This window comes from Bombus terrestris, chromosome 7, assembly GCF_910591885.1.
Source record: "Bombus terrestris chromosome 7, iyBomTerr1.2, whole genome shotgun sequence".
Classification (NCBI taxonomy): domain Eukaryota; kingdom Metazoa; phylum Arthropoda; class Insecta; order Hymenoptera; family Apidae; genus Bombus; species Bombus terrestris.
In genome coordinates this window covers 13,968,515-13,989,331 of record NC_063275.1, presented here as the reverse complement: position 1 = coordinate 13,989,331, position 20,817 = coordinate 13,968,515, and the positions used below count along the sequence as shown (strand labels likewise).

Here is a 20,817-nt window from a genome sequence, read left to right as displayed (position 1 = left end):
TGTTTTCTGTAATACATTTGCAATAATCTGCATAAAAAATTATACGGATATCACCATTAACAGTGAAAAATATGACGTTTCTTAAATATCTTATTCTAATCGAAAAAGATCCTTATATCACCTTTATAGTTTCATACTTTATTTAACATTTTATGAGATATATTTAAATATCTGCAGATTAATTTACAATAAATTTATATAAAATGTCATAGATCAAATTTTATCAATAAAGTAACGTACGTACTAAATTGCTACATGAAGACATAAATACAAACAGAATTTAATTGTTCGAAATCTATACAAATGTCCATCTGTATTTCGGGCAATAAGAATATATAATTGAATACATTTGAAATATCACTGATATATCTTATTGTACAAAAAGAAAGATTTTTTATGGCGATGGTGACCAATGGGGCCAAGTTTGGATGACACTGTATAATGCATCTCCTGGACTTAAAGTCCGAGAGACTTGTCGGTGTCCTAATAATTTATAATCTGGCGCAATTTTACCATTTTTAATGCCCAATTCGATAAGTTGTTGCGCAGCGTACAGTTGACTTTTAGGTGGTATTACGGTGTTGAATGTTCCGATAAAAGAAATACCTATGCTAATATTATTGAATCCAAAGGAATGAGCGCCTATAAAATCCCAACTGCGACCAACGTATACGTATCCATCGCCACCAACAAGAAAGTTATAAGCGATATCCGACCATTGTCTAGATTCTATGTGAAATGTTTGTATATATCGAACGTGAAATGTACATTCCGCTTGTGTCCTACAAAATTCAGTTACCGTATGACTAATAATCACGTACGGTACCGGAAGTTTCATCTTTGTTAAATCTGTCGTAGGTGGCTGAGCACCCCATTCATTTCGTTCAATGAAACGAACATTTTTTACTTTATCTGTAATTTAATCAATAATTTAGTTACAAACCACTCGTTTACAAGCAACAGATATATTCATTCCTCAGACATTTTCAATTATCGTTAAATTACAAATTGATCGACAAATATAACAAAAATTAACGAAATATAATGATTAAGAAAGTTATGAATATTACCTCCGAGTCCAGAATCTGGAATTTGCGGAAAAACTACAGATGTTGTAGTAGTAGAATTGCGCGTGAGGTATACATTCGCAATGACAACGACAATTATAAGAAGCAAAGCTAGTAAACACAAAAACGCTGCGCATCGCCAGGTCCACAACCATTTTGTTACTAAAATAAAATAAAAGTATTATTAGACGAAAAAAGTCATTATATTACTAATATTATTACTAATATATTTATGATTTTAATAATATACAGATGATTTTTATAATATTTATTTTATATGCTTTAATCCTTTCTTAAAAATTTCTTACATCTGTCACCAGCGTTTTTTGTTCTAATTTCATAGCACTCACTGTTCCCGGTCAATCTATGTCAGAATAAACATATTTTTAAATAAAATAAGAATATAAAAATGCAAATACCGTGCGAATTAAAAATTGCATATTATATATATTAACATCAATTAAGATTGTATCTATTATAAGTTGCACATACCTTTTTATTCTGACATAAAAACAAATATACGACTTCGGTTTATTCATTATTTTGTTAGCGTAATGACAGGAACGATAGGATTTTAAACCCAAAGTACAGAGATGGAACTAGATCGAAGGACCTATATACTGTGTAGAAAAAATATAGTCTGCGAAATCGTTCGTAGCTGTCTCTGCTAATTCTTGGAATTCCCCCGTATTTTATCAATTTCCTAACACAGATTTTAAAATATCATTATTTCCTGTCGTTTGTATCATTCCCACTTAATAACTGTGCAATGATAAAATTGCATCATTAACGACAAGAGGTCTACGCATTTACGATAAAAGAAATTTTATTTACGCATAAAAAGTTAATCAATCCAACATTTGTGAAGAAAACATTAAAAAGGTGTTTAGTATAAGGTAAAATACAATAGACAGCAGCTTTTATTTTGGTATCATTCAGTTATATTTAAAATAAGGCTATTTCAAATAGTCAACTATCTATAAATAGTTTCCAGAAAATGAAGACAATCACGGTATCAAACACAATGCAAACGAGCGACTTTCATCTGCGCAATATTGCTGCGGTCATATGTCTGTCTCCGTTGTTCTTAGTTAAGGAAACAAAGAAAGGCATATGATTGCAACAATATCGCGGAGACAAAAGTGGCTAGTCTGCATTTAGGCTCAGTGCATTCAAAATTAATCCACCGTAAAAAATGGAGAAGATTTAGATTCAATAGCTAGCCAATGAAACTTATATGTAGCTAAACCTAATGGATTCTATTTCTGTTACGATCATTTTTACAGATTTCCATAAAAACATCCACAGAAACCTAAACACGCACAGTACCTTATCGAGGGCAGACTACTAAAAAAAATTACCGTTATGGAGATCAGGATTTTGTGATAAGATCGCAGTCGAAGCTCCTTTGGTAGCCGAAAAATTGGAGGTATTTGCATTTGATGCTTGAACATTATCGCTCTTCGCCGTATTGGGTTCCTGTATCGAAGTCGGGTTCGTGTAAACGAACTGCTTTATTGTTACTGGACCTTTATAGAAGGTTTTGTTACCAAGATGCACGTTACTCGAATTCTTCACGCGCACATCACCAAAATTCGAGACATCTGCATTTGGAAGCACCACATTCCCATCGACGGTGGTCACTTCTTGATGTTGCTTAAACACCACCGGCACGGGTAATTCTGGTACCCAATCTCCTTCATCGATATCCGTTTCATCATCCTCACTGTCATCTTCTATGTTACTGCACTGCGTAGAGGAACTGGCAAGACTGCCATTTCCGGTGACGCTAACCACAGTATCAACAGAAGAATGCACTACCTCACCTCCACAATTTTCGTTATCGCGATTTTCAATGGAGGCGTTGCTTATTTGATTTGAATCTTTTAGATATTGATTTTCGTCCGTTTGTCGATGCTGTTGCACCAATGTCACCATACCAACACACTGCAGAAAGAAAAAGTCCGTTTAACACGTTACAAAATTTGTATGCTGACGAAAAAATGTAATTGCTTATCATACATTTTAATTGCGTTATTGTAACTATGAATGTAAGTTGTTTAAATATACAAATGAAACTATTTTCTTAATGAGGAATCTTCAACCAAGTAGTATAGCATGAATGGAGAACACGTCCGATAGATGATAAGTTCATACAATGTGATTAATAAAGAATTTGAGTTTGAAAATGAAATAAGAATAATAAAAAAGATTAGCGATAAAGATATGTATGTAATAGAATTTAATAATTCACGTTTACACTGAGATTTTATTCAGTCTTATATTTCGACCAATATATCTCAGTAACAATAAATACGCTAAGTTGCATATAATCATATACATACATTCTGACCGATCTACACTTGTAAATTCCAGAACATTAGACAATATCATTTGACAAACAATACATGTATGCTGTAAATGACTGGATAATCTTTCATAAAATCTATTGTAGGATATTATATCCTGTGTTTTCCTAACACATTTCTATTCCTAAGACATTCATAAGACAAGGTATTCATAAGACAAGACAAGATATTCCTAAGACAAGATATAAGTAAATATTATCGTTACTCACTTGTAGAATGAATACGTATTTAGAAAGTTACTAATCTATGATCAATCATAATGGCCTACAATTTAGATAATCAAAGTCATTTTTGAGGTACCGAATAACTTGAAATATTTATATTTACATTTGCTCCATTCTTTTCCATTTATTGAACAAATTTAATAATAAAACGAACAAATTATGTTATTATTCTAATTTTTCAATTTTTCAGTTAGTTATGACTAGCTAGTAATGGCTTATCGTAATATGTATTTGGAGTGGCGTTAATCGCACTAATGGGGCGAAGATCAATGTATACTATAAAATTTACGCAATCATAAAATACTAAACATAGCAAAGCTAAAGAATCGGAAGATGTCAAAGGGAAAACACTTACAAGGAAAATTATAATAAGAAAGATACAGAAAATGACAAGAAGTTTTATAATAACAATAATAATTATGCAGGAAGGTTAACAATGACGAAGAATGATTAAAGTAATTTTAGTTTCAAGTATGTATCAAGTGAATCATAATGGAATTACCTCGCACAGATCATCGTTTCCATCGACCACAGTCACTTTGTCCGCGCCTCTAATTATTATTATCAGCTTCTAACATGGCGTCTTTATAGTTGAGTTTTCATCGACGCTGTTCGAGAGGAAGATATCGATGAACGGAGCTCTCAAAAATTGTACGGTTTCCAAATACTTTATGCATGCCACTCACTGTACATTTACATATGCGATACATATATATATAAAATTGATATAATTATGAAAACACGTTCATAAAGTAAATGTTAATCTTATAATGATTCTGTATTGTCGGACACTATTGCCGGTGATACCACGCGCCTTCGAAGGTCGCAGCTGGAACTTCGACACAGATAAACTCGTGTTTTCACACCCCGTAAAAATGTATGTCACATAAAAAAAAATTAGACGTAATCCGACGCGTCGAAATTCGTAAACGATTCGACTAATATTAACATCCTATCGCTTCGTTCACCGTCTTCGCTTCGTCTCACGTCGTTTCACAACTCTACGTCACTGCTTTGTGACGTTCAACGAGTTTCACGAAGGACGTGACAGTCGTTAGCACACACGGTTGGAGAAGGAAATCTTCGATACGTCACTGGCGTACATTAAAATGAAGCTAAAGGAAGATTTAAAAAGAAGCTGGTGAAATGTTCACGCCCAATTCATCATTATCAGTTAAGCAGCACTTTTACCGTTTCACGAATCTCTTTACGATAAGACACGAGGTCTCAATCAATGAAAACTAAAGCAAGCTGATTAAATAGGATTGTCCAGCGTCGGTATTATCTATCCGTGATTTGTCGTCATGACGAACTGTCGATGATTTGTCGACCAAACCGCAAAATTGTTTGCAATCCCTCTCTCCGTCTTTTTTTTTCGTCGTGTACAACTGGAAATTCTAGTCTTACATCTCGTCGAATTGTAATCACTGAAATCCAGAGTTCAACCATGCAACTTGTTGCTAGCAATATTTATTTTTGTAAAGTTAGATACGATATGATAATAGCAATGAACTTATCCCACTGCGTTTTCCCATTTCACATTTTGTTTGCATAATAATGATGCTTGAAATCAGAGTAGTATAGATTATTACATACCTACTTTTAGATTGTACTTGTTTATTTTTTTATGAATTAACACACAAGTTCATATTATAATATTACACGCAATTTGTTATAATAATTTCCTACATAACTTTTATGTTTTTTCTTATTTGACATTTAGGTCTCGTGTTATCTAAGTAGTTAACGCTTCGATTATACATGTATACATATGTAGCATAGCAGTTGATAAAAAACACTCATGTTTTGAAGATTATCTGCCGAAATATGCAATATGTTTGCATGTTTCAAAGAATCTTTCATTATACATAAAATTTAAATATATATATGTATAATCTTATTATTAGTTCAAGGTATTAAATAACTAAAACAAAATGTTTAAGACACGTAAGACAAACTAAATTTAGTTACATAACGTTTTACTGTAAATCTTTCTTCCGTTAAAGACATCTACATTACTGGTTTTCGTTAATGTTAAACTTTACCTTACGTTGATATCAAAACATTAATCACGTTAAATACATTAAAAACATCTTCTATAATTTTGTTAAAAAGATTTAATTATTTTATACAAGCAGAGTAATCATTATTGATTTCTTTGTGAAGTTGATTTGAATAGCATATTCTTGGAGCATTTGCGATAACCGTATATTATAAAAAAAAGAATTCATCTTTAATAAAAATAACTAATATTCAAGAGAATCACTAGTGACACATGTTCGTCTTTAGAAATAATACATTACACCTAGTAATTATAATATTGGTCGTATACTTTTCAACAGCGTCTTTATATAAAATATGGCTTAAATAATATTTAATGACATTTATTGTATGCTTATTTATTCTCATATACACGTAATATATTTTGAACTACGAAGATATTAATTTATTTATATACAATGAAAATTTTCAGTAATTTATTTTTATATCGTATGCAGATATTTTCGAATATATCTTGTACTAATGTACAAAAATGTTCTATATAATATAATAATATATATACCCTTAAATATAATACAATATTTATAGTCCGTAGACAGAATGCATATGATATAAATGAAAAAGATGAATGAAGATGGCGAAAGTGCGAGAGGTAAATTTGCAAATAAGAGAAAAATAATAAATAAAATATAATAAATAAATATAATAAATAAAATAAAATATAATATTTTTAAAGACATTACAATCAATAATTTACAAACCATTATTGCTATTTTTAACAATTCCATCGCGCGTTATGATTGCGTGATCTCGCGGTGAATTATTAAACTATTTACAAATATTACCTTTGACTGATCATGTAGCAGTCCTACTTATAATCCAACTTAAATTTGTTTTTTTGTCAATGAACCTTCAAAATAACTTATGTAACCATTCGAAATGAATCTTTTTCTTAACAAGTACATATTTTCTTGATAAAAAAATGTTATACTTTGTATAAATATTAATACCTAATTTACTTTTCTTTATGACTGTTTGTATCTTATATCTTTAAATACAAATCATTTCAATCAAGTCACATTTATATCTATTTTCGTGTATTAGATACGCTTTAGTCGAATGTAACAAGCAAGATGTATTTTCCTGTTTTGATAATATAATGAACTACTTTTGTAACTTGTGTAAATGATATATTTTAATAATGTTTACCATACAATTTGGGCAATGTGGAAATCAACTAGGACATAAATTATTCTCAGAAGTATCATCTGATTTGGAATGTGCAAATACAGGTGTATCATATAAGGCTAATTATCAATATTCAGAAGACACATTTAATAAATGGTTTAATGGTATATCTAAAAGTAATGAACGTTTGGCAAGAGCAGTTCTTGTTGATACTGAGCAAAAGGTAATAAGTAAGATTTACAACGATAAAAGTAATTCATGGACATATCCAACAAAGAATGTAATTTGTCAAGCTGGAGGAGGTTGTGCAAATAATTGGGCGTTTGGTTATATGATAAAAGGATATGAATTAAGCAATGTGATATTAAATTGTGTCAGACAAGAAATTGAAAAGTTAGATCATTTTGATGGATTTCTTTTGTTATTAAGTTCTGCAGGTGGAACAGGATCTGGTATTGGAAGTTATATTACAAAACTATTGCGTAAAGAATATGGTAAAAAATCTATTGTTAACACAACAATATTACCATTTTCATTTGGAGAAGTATGTACACAAAACTATAATACATTATTAACTTTAGCAAAACTTTACAGTGAAAGTGATATCAATATTTTAATTGAGAATGAACAGATATATAATATATGTACCAATTTATTGAAGAAATCACCTACAAATTTACAAGATATGAATAAGGTTATTTCAGAAAAGCTACTAGCTGTATTTCAACCAGTAGATTGTATAAACCATAACATAAATTCATTATTATCACAGATAGCATGTCACCCTTCATATAAAATAGCAACAATCAAGAGTAGCCCACATATACCTGCAACATTCGCAAACTATGAACCTGTGTATAATTGGAATTCATATATACATCATTTAAAGCAAACGCTTAGAATATCAAACTTCAATTCACAATTAACTAATGTTGAATTAAAAATACCATCTAATTCATTGAGCAACACCATACATCACACATATGCTTGCTCAATATCAAACATTTTGATAACTCGTGGAATAGCATCAGAACAAGATCCTATAGTAACAGACATATTTAAAGAAAAACATTTATATGCAGACTGGAATACAATCAATTGGTTCACTCATTTGCATCAAAACCGAAAATTCTTAAACCATGATAAATTTCTTGCATTGATAACCAATAATTCCCAAATTTCTTATTCTTTGGATGTACTTTTAAACAAAGCTTGGAAATCTTATGTTCATTCTGCATTTTTACATCAATATAAACAATTTGGTTTAGAAGAAGATGATTTTTTACAAGCATTCGCAGTGCTTGAAAATGTTGTAAAAGATTATAAAGAATTGGTTCCTCATGCAAAGCAATAATAAATCATAATTAGTTTTCATAATTGAAATGTAATAAATAAAAAGTTAATTATAAACTTTTTACAACATTCTTTGTGTATATAAATTTTTATTTGTACCACAAAAACAAGCTATTTTTTGTGACGAATTCAAATATTGTATACGTAGGAGTCAAAAACACGTATGAAAGGGTAACTATGACGTCACAAGAAAATCGACCAACTTGCGACGTTGTATATTGCATATTATGTAGGTATAATAGATGTCTACGTCTAAAATGCAACGATGACAAAGACAAAACAAGAAATGTAGTAAAAAAAGATAAAAAGAAATTTAACATAGAGAAGACAAGACGTATTTAACAAACCGAGAATGGTTTTCAATTTAACTTGGAGAGAGTGGGAGAAAGTAAATGAGAAAATGAGCATCTTTGTACTATACATCCCTTTTATAATGTGGGAGTTAGGAATAAGTAGGAAGGTATATTCTGCGCTTGTGCGAAGGGGCGGCTGAATCCAAATGATGCAGAACGAAAAAGTTCTGACCATTTCCAAGAAATAACGAAAATATTTCCAAGAACCGTAGTCATCTATTTCCCCTCTTCTGTTCATCCAGGGAGAATCGAAAGAATAAATTTATCGAGAACGGTATTATATGGTACAGCATTACTGTTAAAATATAATGAAACTTTGAACTTTATTTGATTAACTTTAATTATAATTAAACTTTGAGAATATTGTGTAATATAATTTTTAAAACATGATTATCGATATTTAAGTATATATTAAATGAAAATTTAATAACTAATATATTGGATTATTTAACGCTTACAGATTATTTTAAGATTTAAATATTTTACATATATAAATGATGTTACATATTATTGGGAGCAATCAAATTTAAGTATTTTTTATAATTATATCAATATAGGACATTTTGAAATTTCTAAATAAAATGATCTGTTATAGTTGCCTAAGATATTTCAAGGTCTTAGTTTTAGATGCGTTATGTAAAGGTAGAAAAAAGGAAAAGAACTTATAGCGTGGGGAATACTATATAAACAACGACAGATGCACTATCCACACCGTTCTCTAGCATCAGTCAAGCGTTACAGGTACAGCTACGATTGTCAGAAACTCGTTTGCTGCCCCTTCATCGCCCCCACTGCATATCCTAACTATTGAGCACCTTTAAGATTAAGTATACCCCACTACTAATCTTTTAAATCTGGCGATAGTATGTATGTATTGCCATAAAAAAAACAAGATTTTTGAAAATGAATTAATTACATAAATCTTGAGGCATATGTAATCAACATGGAATTTATCTATTCTTCTTTTTTCATAAAATCAAGAAGATAATGTTCCAAAGCTTTAAGTTAGCGATTTTTCATAATGTGGGGTTGAAGGAAGTAGCGTGTACAGTAGTGGCGCCATCTAACATATACAGGGCCGCATAGTTGCCTCTTCAAAAAGTATATTATTAATTGTAAGGTTATTTCTAAATAATATATCAATATCTGCTCTATACCCTTATACTTTTAATTGTGCGACATTTATTAACAAGATCATTGAAGCTACTATAACAAATGGAATATCAAAATATCATCTTATCAACATATTTTAAGATATCAACAAATTAACAGGATTCTTCGAAAGTATACATGCTTCCCTGTAAACCTGCGCACGGATACATAGAACACAGCACGTAGTAGTATTCGTGTGCGCGACTCGCATACCAAGAGGCGTGGTTTGAATAGACAGACCTGTTCAGTACTTTGTCTCCCTCTACTAGATACAGAACCCATCGTCTTTACACACTCCCACAGAAAGCAGGCGCACTCTGGTGTCGAAGCCATGGACGATGGTACGCGCCATTTTGTTTAGTGTCCGCTGGACGCGTCGTGCGTCGGGGTGTTGTGGGGTTGTTTTCATGACCGTCAACCGAGAATAAATCCGCGGCTCTTTGAGCTCGCTTACAATTCCGAGCGTACGTACTAGTGTAATCATTTGAACAGTGAAGACACGTATATATGTCTTTTGCATGATTATCGTGACGTGCAACACGAGGATACGTTTTTTGAAAGAGTCGAGGACTCTCATGCTTATAGTGTCAGACTTAGCAGTTGCAGAGACTTCGCAAATGTATGGCGCCAGATACAACTATATGGATACTTGGTAGGGGATTGCCACTGTCGTCGTTTATCGTCGGCAGATATTTTTTTTATAAAGGTAAGAAAAGAGGGGTTGCCTGAGCTTAATCAATAAAGCGTCTTCTCCATACTCTTCCTCTTCCTTTTCTCTGGTTTTTAAACACGGGAAACTTTTAGGTATTGTTGTTGTCTGAATATCCGACGCTTCATGGTTCGACGAGTTTTTCGTACCAAATGTCGTGCGCCCTGACCACGGTAGTGTCTCGCTTGTGCAAGCCGCTCGAGGAAAGTGAAAGCTCACGTTCCCGATCGTTCTGCACTGAGCACGAATCTCGTTCCGTCCGTCGCGTCGTAGTGGTGCACGTTTCGTGCGTCTCGTCTCAAACACTGAAGCGTCATTTGGCCCAAGTTGTCGACACTTTGAATCGTACTCTTATTATTTCTTCAGTAAACGCGTCCATTACTTTCGTATGAATGAGAAAAGAACGCTTTTAGAAAAAGGCGATGAATGAGAAAGGATGTTCGGTGTAAAAGCAAGTTTATCGAATTAATCCGTGCATATTAAAATAAAAGGATTTTTATCTTAAATATCAATAAGTTCGGTTTTCTTTAAGACCAGTAAAATGTTGAAAATGATGAGTACTGGTATATAAAATGAAAAACTGTCTGTTATTTATTCTTCGAGTATATTACAATCTCGGAAAAAGCTTCTTTTCTTGATATACACTATATATGCAATGCACACGTGTACTTTTTGTGTTTTTGAGCCGAGTAAAGGCAATAATATCAAATATGTTTATTTTCAATAAACATTATATAAGATATTAGTATATAAAGTTATTATTAAGTTCTTGTGACATATTTCTTTTATTATATTGTACTACGTCCCTTTGAACAAGTAGATTATACTGAATTTCATTTCACTTGTGTTTAAAAAGTAAGTAGTGAAGTTCATTTTCTTGAAATATTATCAAAATATCGTCTAGGTAGAACCACATTAAAGCAATATATGTACTGATCACTGATGCTATAAACAGCATCGCGATCACTCAATTTATCGAGTGATTTCAACGCTAGGATGTGCACCAATACTATACACGTTGCTCTAATGAAATATTTAATACGTATACATAATAAACACATCGAATTTCATTTTTGATAATAATGATGCAATATATAAACGATGAATTAAGACTATTTGATACACCTTCCGTACTAGATCATATAGCACTCATTCATTTTTTATGTAATCAATAAATTTTTTAAAAATCCTAATTTATTCTAGTGATGATCTACTTAAAACATTTCATGGATATTTTTCCACGTTATCATTTCTATCACATACATTGCATTTCGTGCATTTCAGACAACAACAAAACTGAAATTTCTTCCACCTCCATTGAAGGATGCGGATGTGTATTCGTAAAAAGATGTTAACGAATGCAATTGGATGGAAACATTAATATGTATTTCATCCTTTTTTCAACGTATTAACAGAATTTGTTCGTTACGTTATACGTAATAAACCATTTCTATTTCTTATCATATTTAAGTTTTCTATCAAACTCTTCTCTTTTGTTTCGCGACCTCGATATTGGAAGTATTTTTAGATTGTTCTATAAAACTTACGATGGAACTCTTCTCAATGCAACAAAGTCACGCACACGTGTATATGTAACGAAAATGTAAAGGTTTGAAGCTGACGTAATATATTCTGTTAACTTATTAAATTTGCCGCTATAACATTAGTCATGTACACATAATTTCATATTTTAATCTATTTTGTGATATACTGAATATATTATAATATAATATTAAACATCCATATCGTAATGTTCACTCATACCCTGAAATTATAGCATTCTGGTCAACAAAGCGACAAATCAGGATAGACAATGAGCACCCTACTCATTACGATTCATTCTTCCCCAACTTTACTCACGGAAATAGTCTGTTCAAGAAACGAAGGGTGCAACATGTTCACTCTTTTAGAACATCGATCTGTTAACTCTAGCAAAATTTTCAGAAACCCCTTCATTGTATCATGTGAAGGTTCCAGCTCTAGAAATATATTTTGTAAATAAAATGAACATACATTCAATCTTGAGAATAAAATTATTTGAATAATCATAAAAAACCATTAATAACGTCTTTCTTTGTATTTATTTCAAATAAATATATTTGGAAGCACGAAATATCCCTCTTTTCTTCCTCATTTCTCCCAGCAGATCTAGGTTTCGGGGGTGGTTCCTAATATATTAGACCTTACCTAGCACAGGTGCTGCGGATTAATCCAAGACACACCTACGAATGACTCACTATATAAAACTCTGTATCTTTTTTTTTTCTTCTCATAGCGCGAAAGGGTTCCGTGTTTAAACCAATATCTGATAAAGGTTTTTTGCAAAACCGGTTGGATTTTTAATTAATCCTTTTGTTTTCTGTCGCATTATTTTTGCTACAAAATTACGAAGATTTTGTAATTGAAAAAAGCAGACTTTTGTTGTTTCATAAGTATTAGACAAAAGACAAGCTATATGCAATACTCAAATTTTAAGTAAATCTTTCACTTTAACTTTCCTGCTAATATTTTGTTAAAAAGCGTGATTTCTTTAATTATCGGCTAAAAATGCAAGTATGATTAGGTTTAACCTAAAGAATTTGCACAAAAAATAAAAACACGATTGTTTGGTATGTGACGGCCACATACCACGCCTCTTACTAGATCGGCATTCCATTGAACCCAGCCTCCCCATGTTATGCTAAAGGTGATTTCTTATTCGTCTTTTCTCTTTTTCCTCTGGTCTTCGCTCTTGATAAAGTAACATTGCGACGAATACATTTTTTGATGATATACACTTGCATGTAACAAGCGTCAAAAATGTTCTCTTATTTAAAATACTACTAGTAAGGAAGTTTACATCCCTAAATTGTATTATTTATCAAATGATAAATTATGTTACAGAATTGGAATACAAAACAATAAGCAACCATGCGTACCCCTGCCGGGACAGAGACATTGTCGCAACCTGAGATGTACAAATTTGAATCTCAGGAAACAGAAGCGTCATCGGGTGTCAATCAAGTAGTTTTATCACCTTCTCATCCGGAAGCGCACATATTCACTAACAGGTAAGAATGTAGTATTTTTACAGTGTCAAATATAAAACGAGTATTACATATAATAAATTTGAAATAACGCGCTTTGTTACATTAAATTACGCGCGTACAATTGCGCATGCGCATTCTTAATTATCTGTCATAGGTAAACCTTAAAATTTATATTTGAAATTAAGAGTAACTTAATTATCGTAAAATATAACTTTACTGCGTGATATTAATTATGATAATGTTTCAATTGTACATATGTATTTGTCTTATAAATGATATGTAGAATGATCATATACTTTTCGGTTGTCAAATTGTAATGCACTACAATTACGAACAACCACTTAATCGTAACATCGTCATGCATCATACTGTACATACACACATAAAAGCAAACGGTAAATGCGGCCCTCTGCCGGCTAACTTGTTAGTTTACGATATGTCTCGTGGTCGTATGCATCCTGTATAGTTTCATCGTATTTATATTTTGTTTATCGTGAAAACGTTCAATCAGTGGCATGGTTTTGTGACACTTTCTCTCAGTGTATGGGTCAAGCGTGTTATATCCATATGCTACGCGTGGTACGATGGTATTTACACGATTTTTCCTTCGAAAGACACAGAACGACGATGTGGTCGTTCCAAACAACGTCGGTACGAGGAGGTGAGGACGAAGGCCAAGTCGTCGGAATGCGCTTCCGATAACGGCATAACGGCACCATCGTTGACGGCTTTGATCTTGTCCCCACACTAACACATCTATAGAAACTCATATTGTCAATCTTTTCTATTTATCAGATATATTTATGTCCTAAACATAATTCCTAATCACACGACCCATGTCATTTTTATCATTTCCATTTTTCAGTTATTAAAACATGACTTTCTTACGCGATTTCAGTATCTTCGATATAAACACGAAAGAGTATTTTTAAATGATATAGCACGAGATACATAATACACAGAAGTAAAGTACATTGCAGATACTTACACTTATCGTATGATATTGCTTATAACAACTACTTGACTCACGACTTACGATCACAGCTTACTTGTTTGACAGGTGTACAAGTCATTTAAGGAAATCGATGCTCAGTGATTAAATGTTCCTATTAATTTCACTTAATTAGTTAGATTTCATGACGTTTTAACATGACGATTTTAATACATACACATGTCCATATTGATTGTGTATGTAACGAATCGTTTGTTATGACAATAAGACATGAAAATTTTATATGCCTAAATTTCTTTGTTGCGTTTTTCGAAATAACGTCACTTTTCTTTTGTTTGGAGTCTAAATTGTGAAATTTTTCAACACAGATATGTTAGGGACTTAAGTTCATTAATAATAGTTATAAAGCGAAGAAATATGATTATTGTTTGATTAAGATAATTTGATTAGTATAAATTAAATTAGTATAATAATTAATAATTAAATTAGTATAAATAATTTTATTACTAATGAGTTAGTAAAGAATTTTGTTTAAATGGTACATTTTTAAAATAATTTATATATTAACATTTTGAATAAAAATTTCATAATAATTATTTACTCTTTTAAAAAAGTTATGAGTTAGTCAGTTAGTTTATATTAGAAGCTTTATTCAAGATTAAATTAATAACTTCCAAAAACATTAATAAAGAATATTTTTACTCCTCACTATCATTTTTCCTATAGTTAATATTTCAATTCATAATATCATATATTACATTATTTTCAGTAGTTCATGATGAGAAACTCCAGTAAAAAGCAAAATTCTTGTAACTCTTGCTTGATAAAATTTCATAACACATATTTGCTACATGTTTCATGATAGTATTTTTGCTGCACTGTAAAAAATTATATTTATCAAATAAAAATAGCAAAATGATTAAAATAATTTTGTTCTTTCATTAATATTTTAACATTTTCACATTCAGAAATTAAGTCTTTTAATGTCTTTGATTATTTATTTTAGCATGTTATGTATACAAGAAGAATTAGGTCAGTTGAGTGGAATTGCAGGAGGTCCTATTATCCCTGACCCACGTGATGCTCAATTACCTAATAACAATCATAGCAATTCAGAAAGCAATAGTAACTCTAGTGAAACTGCAACAAAATGTACTCCAGGTACTGGAACTTTAGATGCACAAAGATCAAGCTGGGTGGAAGGTATATTAGGGTGCATGCGTCCAGTTTGGACTATGCTTTCAAAAGCAGCTGTTAATGAAAAAATTAAAGGACATCAAAGTAAGTAGTTACTTTTTGTAAATTTAATGTAGTCTTTATAACATTATTTATAGGATAAAATAAAATAATTTTAGCGGATGACTGGGAAATACCGTTTGAATCAATCAGTGAACTCCAATGGCTCGGATCTGGAGCACAGGGGGCAGTATTTAGTGGAAAATTAAATAAAGAAGTTGTAGCTGTAAAAAAGGTGCGAGAGCCGCGTGAAACTGATATACGGCACTTACGGAAGTTAAATCATCCGAATATTGTTCAATTTAAGTAAGTTTTTAGCTGTACTATAAATGCTATAAAAAATAATATAAATAATCTTTATATATTCTCAGAGGTGTTTGCACACAAGCACCATGTTACTGTATAATAATGGAATTTTGCCCATACGGACCATTATACGACCTCCTTAGGGCTGGAGAACCAGTTCCACCTCCTAGATTAGTATCATGGTCAAAACAAATTGCTGCTGGAATGGCCTATCTTCATGCACATAAAATTATACACAGAGATCTTAAAAGCCCAAAGTATGACATTTAATCTAATATAATTAAATTCATATGTATTTTTAGGCTCAGTAAATTTTTATTTACCTCATAAAATAAGAACATGTTTGTCTTTACTATACTTATGTACTATATTTACGTGTTTATCTTCTAAATTCTATTTACAATTTCAGTGTGTTGATAGGACAAGGAGAAGTTGTCAAAATTAGCGATTTTGGAACTAGTAGAGAATGGAATGAAATTAGTACAAGAATGAGTTTTGCCGGTACAGTTGCCTGGATGGCCCCAGAAATCATCAGAAACGAGCCTTGTTCTGAGAAAGTAGATATATGGTCGTATGGTGTGGTATTATGGGAACTCTTAAGCGGAGAAATACCTTACAAAGACGTGGATTCTTCCGCAATCATTTGGGGCGTGGGCAATAATTCTCTTCATTTACCAATCCCTGCAAGCTGCCCAGAAGGTTACAGGCTACTTGTAAAACAATGTTGGGCTGCAAAACCACGTAATAGACCTTCCTTTAAACATATTGAAATTCACCTCGGAATTGCAGCAGTTGAAGTGCTATGTACAAAACCTGATGATTACTTTAAGACACAGGTAAATTGAAAACTTAAAAATAAAAATGAAAGAAACGTATTTAGATATTAAGAGGTGTTTATAATTTTTATAATTACAGCAATCTTGGAAAAAAGAAATTAGAGATCATATGAAACAAATGCAGACAAATAGTTGCAGTAGTCCAAGATTTGAAGCTGATCTCATTCGACGACGTGAGGATGAATTAAGACATGCTCAAGATATTCGAGAACATTATGAACGTAAACTCGAACGTACTAATAATTTGTACTTAGAATTAAGCGCTGTTTTGTTGCAGTTGGAACAGCGTGAACGAGATGTAATTAAGTAAGTAATAAATTAGAAAATTAGAATAGCTAATAGTAAGTAATTATAATATATCTTATTTTCTCTCTTAGACGAGAACAACAAAGTGGGTATAAGCAATGTAAGAAGCGACTTGTACACCCCCTTATAAAGGCTCAAGAAAGACTTCATCGTAGACGTAACCCTCAATTTTCGACATCATCTACTCCAACAACTCCACCATCCCCAACAGACTGTCCACAAACTCCTATAAAAGCAACTATGTGTACCCAACTAAATGAATCTAATCAACCAGAGACAGTTTTAGTCCCTAATAATAGTTTCAAACAACGCAAATATAGGCATCGTAGAGTAGGATCTGGATGTGGTGTAAATTCTAGCCCACGATCGAGTCCTCATCGTGAAAGAAAAGTACGTATCTAACATGAGAATATGTACTTATTAATTAATAAATTAAAATATGATGCTGGATGCATATCTGTTTTCAGAGTACAGAAGTATGTGCACGTTTTGTTGATAGTCAAACACAGACAGATATAATGGATATCAATGAAACTGATTTTAATCCTGTTGGACATACAACAACAATCTCATCAACAGAAAAACTTTCTGTAAATAGTCTTAATAAACAGTCATTAAATAAACAAACACCAGAAAGTTTAAATGGAAATTCAGTTTTATCCGAAGCTCATTATAGAATGCAATCTAGTCCTTGTTCCAGTCCTGAACCTTCAAATGAAAATCGTGCAAATGGAAATGAACGTTTAAAGGACTGTAGTGATGACGATAATCTCGAAACACTTGGTCGAAAAGTTAGCGAAATTATTAATGCTAATCGTCTTATTTCTCCTATAGATAATGGAAATTGCGATGATGTGATACAACACAGGTAAAACATATTTAATATAAATATACATATATCAATATATGGACTTTAACAATAATTAAAAGTAATAAATAATTGCTCATTTCAGAGGCAAAGAAGAACCTATAAACCTGTCCGGACATTTTTGTGGAATTATTGTTAACAATACTAATACACCTCACGAACAATCAGAAATTAAAACTCGACCTTGTTCTGAAAGTATGGATACTTTATGCGATCGTGAAGATGATGCATGTGAGGAAAGTTGGTCAGATGAAGAAGGCGAAGATCCCAGTTATACGTATAATTATTCTTTAAAAAGAAGAAGGTATTTTTTCTAGAATAATGTAAAAATATGAAATTAATCTTATTCATATTTTAATTTAATGAATTTATTTTAAAGTATTGCAAGGCGACCAATTGGTCCTGGATGTAGATTAAGAAGATTTAAACATGCACCTGAACGCATAGAGAGAGTGTTAGCTTCTGATGAGGAAAATACTTCCGAATATTCACATCCTCCGTCCAGTCAATCCTCCACGTTAGAAAGTAATCCCGATATGCAAAGAGTATTTCGTAATATTCACTATTCTCATAAGGTGAGTCAAAATAATTCTTATTATTAATGTAATATTGAAAATGTATGTATTATATACAGTATAATACACAATATATTTTTACTTTTATTTCTATTTTTATTTAGAGGAAAGAAATAGATGATGTTTCTGATACATCAAGTCAATCAGAAACAGATGAAGTCAGTGAGATTACAATTGCATCTCAACCAGTAGTTGCAAACTTAAAAATAGAAAGTAGTGTGTAGATTAACAGGATTTTTATATCTCATTTACGATTGATATAAGTACCTAACAACCAGTGCATTTTTGTAGCGTATGCTCTCATCCTGTGTTAAATATTGTAGATATTTATCAATTTAAGGTATATGTTAGATATATATGTACATTAATTTTATGCATTATTTATCAATGAAATATTACATTAATATTATTAAGATACTAGACAGTTACTGAGAAAAATTTATAAAAATCACATTCTAAATCTTTATTAAAATTTAAATTACTATTTTTGAAAACTATTACAAAATTCAACAACTGAATTAATTTAATGAAATTGTTTTCTATCATTATCTATGATATGATTTATTATACGCTATAGAAAATGAACATAAATCAATAACTATTTTTTCTAAGAAAAATATAAAATATAGATTGCTGATATTTTCAACAGAATCGAAAATTTACACAAACATGTGTATAAACATGTTATATAGTATTATTTGTAAATACATGCACCCACCTCATGCTCGCGTTTGAAAGAGAAAAAATCATTACTTAAAATTCATTCCATTATGTTTTACATTTTTTTTATAGTTCCTTTTAGTACATGTAGAATTCTCAACTAATCAATTATGAATTTATTATCAATTATGTGTTGCATTTATTTCATATTATTAATAAAAAATATTCAGTTAGACTCAAATCAATCATTCCTACGATGAATGCAAAATCAGTTATTGATAATTGCATTCACTTGTACGTATAGATGAAATTCACCATAATGTAGAAATCAATTTTAAAAATCAATAAACTCATATATTATTTGGTAGTTTACAAAGAGTTATTGTATATAAATACAATAAAATAAAAATAAATATTGCATTAGAAAAACATACTTTTGAAAGTAATTTAGAAAATATGTAATGGAATGACAATTACTAAATAAATTTTAAAACATAAGTGCCTGTGGCAATTTTCATAAAGTACACCAAATAGTGATTATTAAAATAAAATAACAAAATCTAATTAATGTGCAATAAGCAGCAATTAAGCTTGCAACTGAAAATAGGATCACATCAGTACAATAATTTTTCGATTCAATAAATATTCTGCTATTCTGATAAAGTCAAATTATAAATAACATGAGGTATTGCTTGAGGGCTATTTTACTGTAACAAAGTCATTAAATATTTTTGATGCATTAAAACTTTTACCAATAATCTTACTACAGATTTCATTAATGTACTGTATGTAATAAATTTTATTGTTTCATTTTTCAATTAATAAATGAATACAATCTAATTTAATGACTATGTTAGAAAACTAGTGTAAGTAGTATTATGATATAGTCAAAACAATGCAGGTTGTCTGAGTTTCAAACTGAAACTCAATAATAGTGTTGGACTGTATGTAAAAGTCATATACTCATTCTCTCAAATTAATAACAATAAATATCGTAATTACACATGCAAAACTAAACGACATTGTTAAGTCAATTGTCCAAAGTACTGTCTGCATCCATCTATTGTACCTGCTTTGAAACTCAAATTGCCTTAATGACAATTACTATACTATTGTAAATATAGACAATACAACGTAAACTTAAGAAAATAGTAGCTAAGGTATGATATAACATTTTCATGTGCTCATTTGGACGAAGTAATTAATAAGATATATAAAGATGTACTTTATGATAATCATACATATTGTATCTATTATATTTATGCGAGTAGTTGCATAAATTGTTCCTTCTTGTGCAGTGGCAGCTAAACTGACTAGTTCTATTATTCTTTAATAATAGAAGCAGTACACAAAATTTGTGTTATAAACAAATAAAGTTGATTTACAATAATTGGTATATGCAATTTAATTACAAACCTTAATAACATTGTAAACTTATTAGATAACTTGATTTTGTTAAAATAAAACTATTTTTATATAAATTATAAAGTATTAATTATTTATATATGCATTAACATTTGAAAACAAAATATATACATATGATCTGAAATCTTTATTTAAGTAAAAAGCAAATATTGTAAAGAAAAATGATGGTATGTGGTAGTATGTTACTTTACATGTAAGTATATATATA

General features: G+C 30.8%; 3 protein-coding genes and 3 long non-coding RNA genes across 7 annotated transcripts; 3 read left to right on the top strand and 3 right to left on the bottom strand.

Moving 5' to 3' along the window:
• Positions 1-117: 117 nt before the first annotated feature.
• On the bottom strand, positions 118-3,014 carry LOC100648322 (peptidoglycan-recognition protein LC). The gene is made up of 3 exons (XM_020863924.2): positions 2,429-3,014; positions 1,071-1,229; positions 118-912 (listed from the first exon to the last, which is right to left on the bottom strand). The coding sequence occupies exons 1-3, from the start codon at positions 3,003-3,005 to the stop codon at positions 395-397; spliced, it is 1,254 nt and encodes a 417-aa protein (XP_020719583.1). The 5' UTR covers positions 3,006-3,014; the 3' UTR covers positions 118-394.
• On the top strand, positions 1,824-2,406 carry LOC125385388. The gene is made up of 2 exons (XR_007224574.1): positions 1,824-1,963; positions 2,354-2,406. It is a non-coding gene; the product is annotated as an uncharacterized LOC125385388 (long non-coding RNA).
• A 1,516-nt stretch (positions 3,015-4,530) lies between the features above and the next one.
• Positions 4,531-5,617, bottom strand: LOC125385386. The gene is made up of 2 exons (XR_007224572.1): positions 5,257-5,617; positions 4,531-5,087 (listed from the first exon to the last, which is right to left on the bottom strand). It is a non-coding gene; the product is annotated as an uncharacterized LOC125385386 (long non-coding RNA).
• Positions 5,618-6,560: 943 nt separating this feature from the next.
• LOC100644441 (tubulin delta chain) lies at positions 6,561-8,345 on the top strand. The gene has a single exon (XM_003396593.4). The coding sequence runs from the start codon at positions 6,863-6,865 to the stop codon at positions 8,201-8,203; it is 1,341 nt and encodes a 446-aa protein (XP_003396641.1). The 5' UTR covers positions 6,561-6,862; the 3' UTR covers positions 8,204-8,345.
• Positions 8,346-10,048: 1,703 nt separating this feature from the next.
• LOC100644256 (mitogen-activated protein kinase kinase kinase 12) lies at positions 10,049-20,574 on the top strand. 2 transcript variants are annotated; one of them, XM_003396592.4, is made up of 12 exons: positions 10,049-10,413; positions 13,300-13,466; positions 15,404-15,678; positions 15,753-15,939; positions 16,005-16,196; positions 16,349-16,775; positions 16,855-17,081; positions 17,153-17,471; positions 17,549-17,949; positions 18,035-18,253; positions 18,329-18,524; positions 18,629-20,574. In XM_003396592.4, the coding sequence occupies exons 2-12, from the start codon at positions 13,327-13,329 to the stop codon at positions 18,746-18,748; spliced, it is 2,703 nt and encodes a 900-aa protein (XP_003396640.1). In that variant the 5' UTR covers positions 10,049-10,413; positions 13,300-13,326; the 3' UTR covers positions 18,749-20,574. The 2 variants fall into 2 exon arrangements, with proteins under 2 accessions (XP_003396640.1, XP_003396639.1); XM_003396591.4 differs by lacking the exons at positions 10,049-10,413; positions 13,300-13,466 and adding an exon at positions 13,773-14,106.
• LOC125385387 lies at positions 13,295-14,522 on the bottom strand. The gene is made up of 2 exons (XR_007224573.1): positions 14,434-14,522; positions 13,295-14,201 (listed from the first exon to the last, which is right to left on the bottom strand). It is a non-coding gene; the product is annotated as an uncharacterized LOC125385387 (long non-coding RNA).
• Positions 20,575-20,817: the final 243 nt, after the last annotated feature.